Below are 4,701 nucleotides of genomic sequence, written 5' to 3' on the forward strand. Positions count from 1 at the left end.
TGATCACATCCACTACATAGGTTGTTGTGGATAAAGAAGGGCAGCCTGTTCTTTCTGGTATGAAGAAAAAAAAAGAACTAAAATGTAATAAATGTATTTGCTATGAACACTCTTATGTTTTGATTTTGAAGTAATTACAAAGATATCATGAAAGGGATACTGGGATAGTATTAATACACCAATAGAAGGAGAAAAGCCGGTTAATATAGATTAGTACAAAACCCACATGACACTAACATCTAATGACATGGCATACAACCAACTTCACTAAGAGTAACGATCATATACAATATAGTTATACCCCATGTAATGTGTATTTGTGTGCTTTGTTGTGTTGTCGCCACTATAATACTGATGAAAGGAAAAGGGCATACTCAAATATGATACAATTGACAAAAGCATGCAGCTTAATGATACATAATACACAAAAAACCAATAATGGTGTAGGAAAAGAATGTATCGAGGCTAAATATACATTACTATTTGGCATATGAATACATATTTCCTACCGAGGATCTAACAATGTTATAGTTGCTTCATCAACATCTGAAAAAGTGCAGTGCTTACGTGAACCTTCTTCAGCAAAGAAAGCAGGTTGTTTAGGTGGAGGTAGTAATCCATCACCACCCAACATCATAACCACAGAGGACATAGTTGGTCTATCTTGTGCATGATTTTGTACACATAATAGCCCAACATGTATTGATCTTTTCACCTCTGAGATAATGCATGAGCTTTGTAAAGATGGGCTCATGAGATCAAGGTACTTGCCTTCTGTATACAGTCTCCATGCCTGAATGAAAACCAAAAAGTTAATAAAATATTTTCAAAAGAAGATAATTAATCCATGAGATTTACTTACATGTCCAAGAAGGTTATCATTGAGATCTTCATGTGAGAATTCTCTGTTTTTCTTCCCACTCACTATCTCCAGCACCAAAACACCAAAACTGAACACATCTGATTTTACAGAAAAGCGTCCATGAAGTGCATACTCGGGTGATATGTAACCACTGTAAAACCACCAAAAAGCATGATGTATATATAAGCATCAGGAAATGAGCCCCATGGTCATAGTATATACTATACATACAGATACTTACTATGTTCCAACCACTTTCTTCGTTTTTGCAGTGATCTGGTTTCCTTCAAACTCTCTAGCAAGGCCAAAATCTGATATTTTAGGGTTCATGTCATGATCCAACAGAATATTGGCTGCTTTCAGGTCTCTGTGTATGATTCGAAGGCGAGAATCTTGGTGGAGATAAAGCATTCCTCTAGCAATCCCATTGATGATGCAAAAACGTTGAGGCCAGTCAAGCATGCAACTTTTGGTTTCATCTGTCAACACAAGATTACCATATAGATTTAGAAAGTATGGGGCCTATAAAATGGAGAAAGGTAAATGGATGTAAATGTGCACGTGAAAAGCAATAGTAGTTATTATGTAACAAAAAAAAAAAGAATGATAAAAGAGTCGAACCAAATAGAAAAAAGTCCAAGCTTTTGTTAGACATGTATTCATAAATCAGGATCCTTTCATCTCCATCCATGCAGTATCCAACAAGCTTCACAAGATTCCGATGTTGAAGTTTAGCAACACAAACAACTTCATTGTAGAACTCATCATAACCCTGTTCAGAAGTTCTAGAAAGTTGCTTCACAGCTATTTCTTGTCCTGTTTCCAACACCCCCTAAAGATTATAGTCAAGACTCAGGATTATGATAAGCTTTACTTTTTCTGTTAACTGAGCAAACTACAATTTCATGCAAGAAGTTACCTTGTAAACAGGACCAAAGCCACCTTCTCCAAGCTTATTCTCAACTGAGAAGTTATTGGTAGCCTTGGTTATTATAGATAAGCTAAAAAAATTCAGCTCTAGATCTTCCTTTTGTACATCTGAATTATGTCTATCAATGGAGTGTACCCTTCGACCTACAAAGTGATATGTTGTATTATTAATATTATATATATAAGAGAAACAATAACATGTACTCTTCCGCATGGGTTACATTTTTCTAAATAAAAGAATCATTTATTAAAGCATTGATGTGACTCATTCGCCTTACCTCTTGCTTTCATATAAGACCTTTTCTTTTTCATGCTGAAAACATACACTGCTACAGACAGGCAAATCAAGAGAGCTACAATTGGCAAGACTATGGTGAGTACTTGAATCTTGCTATTGAAATCAGGTTGGGGGACTGTAGGACCTTCATTTAAAAAATGTAATATGTTTAGCAAACAGTTTATTCATTGTAAAGGGAATAGGTAGTTTGTGGTATCAAGTTTATTCATTAGATTCCATAAAACCTAGACTAAAAACATGGACTATTCTGAAGAAATGTGTTTACCTGTTAGTAGGGATGAAGGCATTCTTATGTAAAGATCTTGATTCTCTTCAATGACCTTAAGATCCATCAGTTCACCAAACCATAGTAAGCATCCACTTCCCCCTTTTCTGATATCTAAATTTGCATAAGCTGTACAAGAGCAATTTCTCCTGCAGGCTATCTCACACTCGCCAAGTGTCATGCTCCTATTGTACCATGAATGTCGTGTGTCAGGAAACTTCATTTTAATAACTTTACGAAAGGCATCCCCACCCTGACAATCTAAAGGAATTTGGAGCTTACACCCATTCGACCAGTCTGCTATGTTCCATTCTTCAGGGCTTTTTGGTTCAAAACCTTCCATACAACTACAGGGAGGATTTCTGTTGATGTTACAGCTTCCATAAGGACCACAGATTCCATAGCGACCACAACTATCTATCAGACCACTTGTATACACAACCCAATTTTTACTTCGATTGTTCCAGTGCCACATTGCTATGCTTCCATCCCATTTCAAACGTATCATCTGAACAACTGAAGTTTTAAGCTCGAATTTATAATATGCTTCTTTCTGGTTGACAACAAAGTCAACCCAGTAAATTGGATTTGGCATCTCATTAGGCAAACCACTAAACCTGATGCCATTCCATGGTCCAAATCTTACATTTATAACTAAACCTTGCATCAAAAATATTTGTGGATATCCATTTGTGTCTACATAATCTACGTACTGACCTGGAGAAGGGTCATTGGGACCTTTCCATGATGTCAATGTCCTGTTTGTGCCTGTTATGAAGTCCATACCAAGTTTCATTCCAGCTAACAAAGTGTCACCAGGATAATCAAAACTTTGCCATATGAAATTTGTCTTATTAGAACTACTACTACCATCTTTTACAACAAAATTTCCAGTATCCAAAAGTTGTGCCACTGGATTGGTATTGTACCTGACAGAAACAGAGGAATTGGATGACCAGATTAGGGTATCGCCACAGCAGGAAAGCAACAGGTGTCCCTTTATGTTGACTTTGAGCGTGCCTGTTTTATTGGGTATCGGAAACTCTCTGTTAGCAACCCATACCACTGTACCCGTTGATATCTTCTTGAACCATATTCCCAAGTATCGATTGTCGGAGTTAGCGGGGCTAAAGAAGCCGAGTTCATACATTTCTCCAGTTGAAACGATGGTCTCACCATCTTTGATGCCTTGATTTGCAGCTATGCTGTTTACTGCAACAGAAATTGGCAGGAGCAAGAACAAAGAAATGGCGAACAATAAACTTGTGAAAAGGCTTTCCATTAACGATTTACCTTCTTTGATTACTAAATTGTTTTTCCTCGAGAAAATATGTTGTCTGGTTTGGAGCGAGGACATAGCTGACGTAAGGAATGGAGTAAATACTAAATAATTGTGATTGCGATGCCATTTCCAAGGAACAAAGACTGTCAAAAATAAATTCGTTTTTAATAAAAAAATGCGTCTTGGAAATTTAAAGATTTCAACTTACGGTTGACCACATGTTGTTTTGAACTTTTGATGAGCATATCTAATCCTCTCTGAACTATTCAAAACTTCAAATTGAATATTTTAGATACTCTGTTCAAACTTCAACAATCAACACCAACAAATCAATGCTCCTTCTATTTGAAAATAAATATGTCGGTAATCACAAAAATGGTCTACCATCTTTTTTTTTTTTTTTTTTTTTTAAATGACAAAACTGCACAAATGGTCCCTGTGGATGTCGAAATTTGCTATTTTGGTCCAAAAAGGTTTGGACTAGCACCAGAGGTCCAAAATTTTTATTTTGTTGCAAGTTTGATCCATTTTATAATTGGAAGTATATGAAAGGACCCTTTTGCCCTTTCTATTTGATTTTCCATTTTCTTTTTATTAATTTTGAATTTTTCTAATTAACAATTAAAGAAAAAAGAAAACAAATATAACCCTACCCTACCCATACTCCCTCCACCAACTCCTTATCTCTCTACTGTCAGAAAAATATGAACCCCACCCTTATTTTATCCGGCACCAACTTCTCTCACACTCACACGCTCACCCAACTTCACCTTCTTTCCCCCACAAACCGATGACTACGAATTCAGTGCACCAACAACCCAACCTATCTAACTTCACCATCTCAAACCGACACCCTTCTCTCCTCTCTCTTAAATCGCCGCCTTCTCTCCATTACCTTCGTCTTTCTCCTTATCCGGCGAGCCGCCAGTGATCTAGGTTTTTAGCAGATCATTTAGCATCGCCAGTGGCGGTGGTGGATTGTGGTTTCCAGCGGCGAAGAAGACGATGACGGTGGTAGATTCCGGTTTCAGACAACATTTGGAGTTTGCCATGTGCAAGATCGA

At 37.1% G+C, this 4,701-nt stretch overlaps 1 protein-coding gene across 9 annotated transcripts; it reads right to left on the reverse strand.

The window, feature by feature from the left end:
• Positions 1–371: 371 nt before the first annotated feature.
• LOC111906238 (G-type lectin S-receptor-like serine/threonine-protein kinase At4g27290) lies at positions 372–3,968 on the reverse strand. Of its 9 annotated transcripts, none has more exons than XM_042899473.1 (9): positions 3,846–3,968; positions 3,073–3,780; positions 2,356–2,871; positions 2,071–2,214; positions 1,782–1,936; positions 1,484–1,694; positions 1,104–1,341; positions 863–1,013; positions 372–793 (listed from the first exon to the last, which is right to left on the reverse strand). In XM_042899473.1, exons 1-9 carry the CDS (start codon positions 3,880–3,882, stop codon positions 506–508), a joined length of 2,448 nt encoding a protein of 815 aa, XP_042755407.1. In that variant the 5' UTR covers positions 3,883–3,968; the 3' UTR covers positions 372–505. The 9 variants fall into 9 exon arrangements, with proteins under 9 accessions (XP_042755407.1, XP_042755410.1, XP_052624622.1 ...); XM_042899476.2 differs by lacking the exon at positions 3,846–3,968 and having other exon boundaries at positions 2,356–2,863; positions 3,073–3,123; positions 3,285–3,423; XM_052768662.1 differs by lacking the exon at positions 3,846–3,968 and having other exon boundaries at positions 3,073–3,156; positions 3,285–3,405.
• Positions 3,969–4,701: the final 733 nt, after the last annotated feature.

Source organism: Lactuca sativa, chromosome 2, assembly GCF_002870075.4.
Source record: "Lactuca sativa cultivar Salinas chromosome 2, Lsat_Salinas_v11, whole genome shotgun sequence".
NCBI classification, from domain to species: domain Eukaryota; kingdom Viridiplantae; phylum Streptophyta; class Magnoliopsida; order Asterales; family Asteraceae; genus Lactuca; species Lactuca sativa.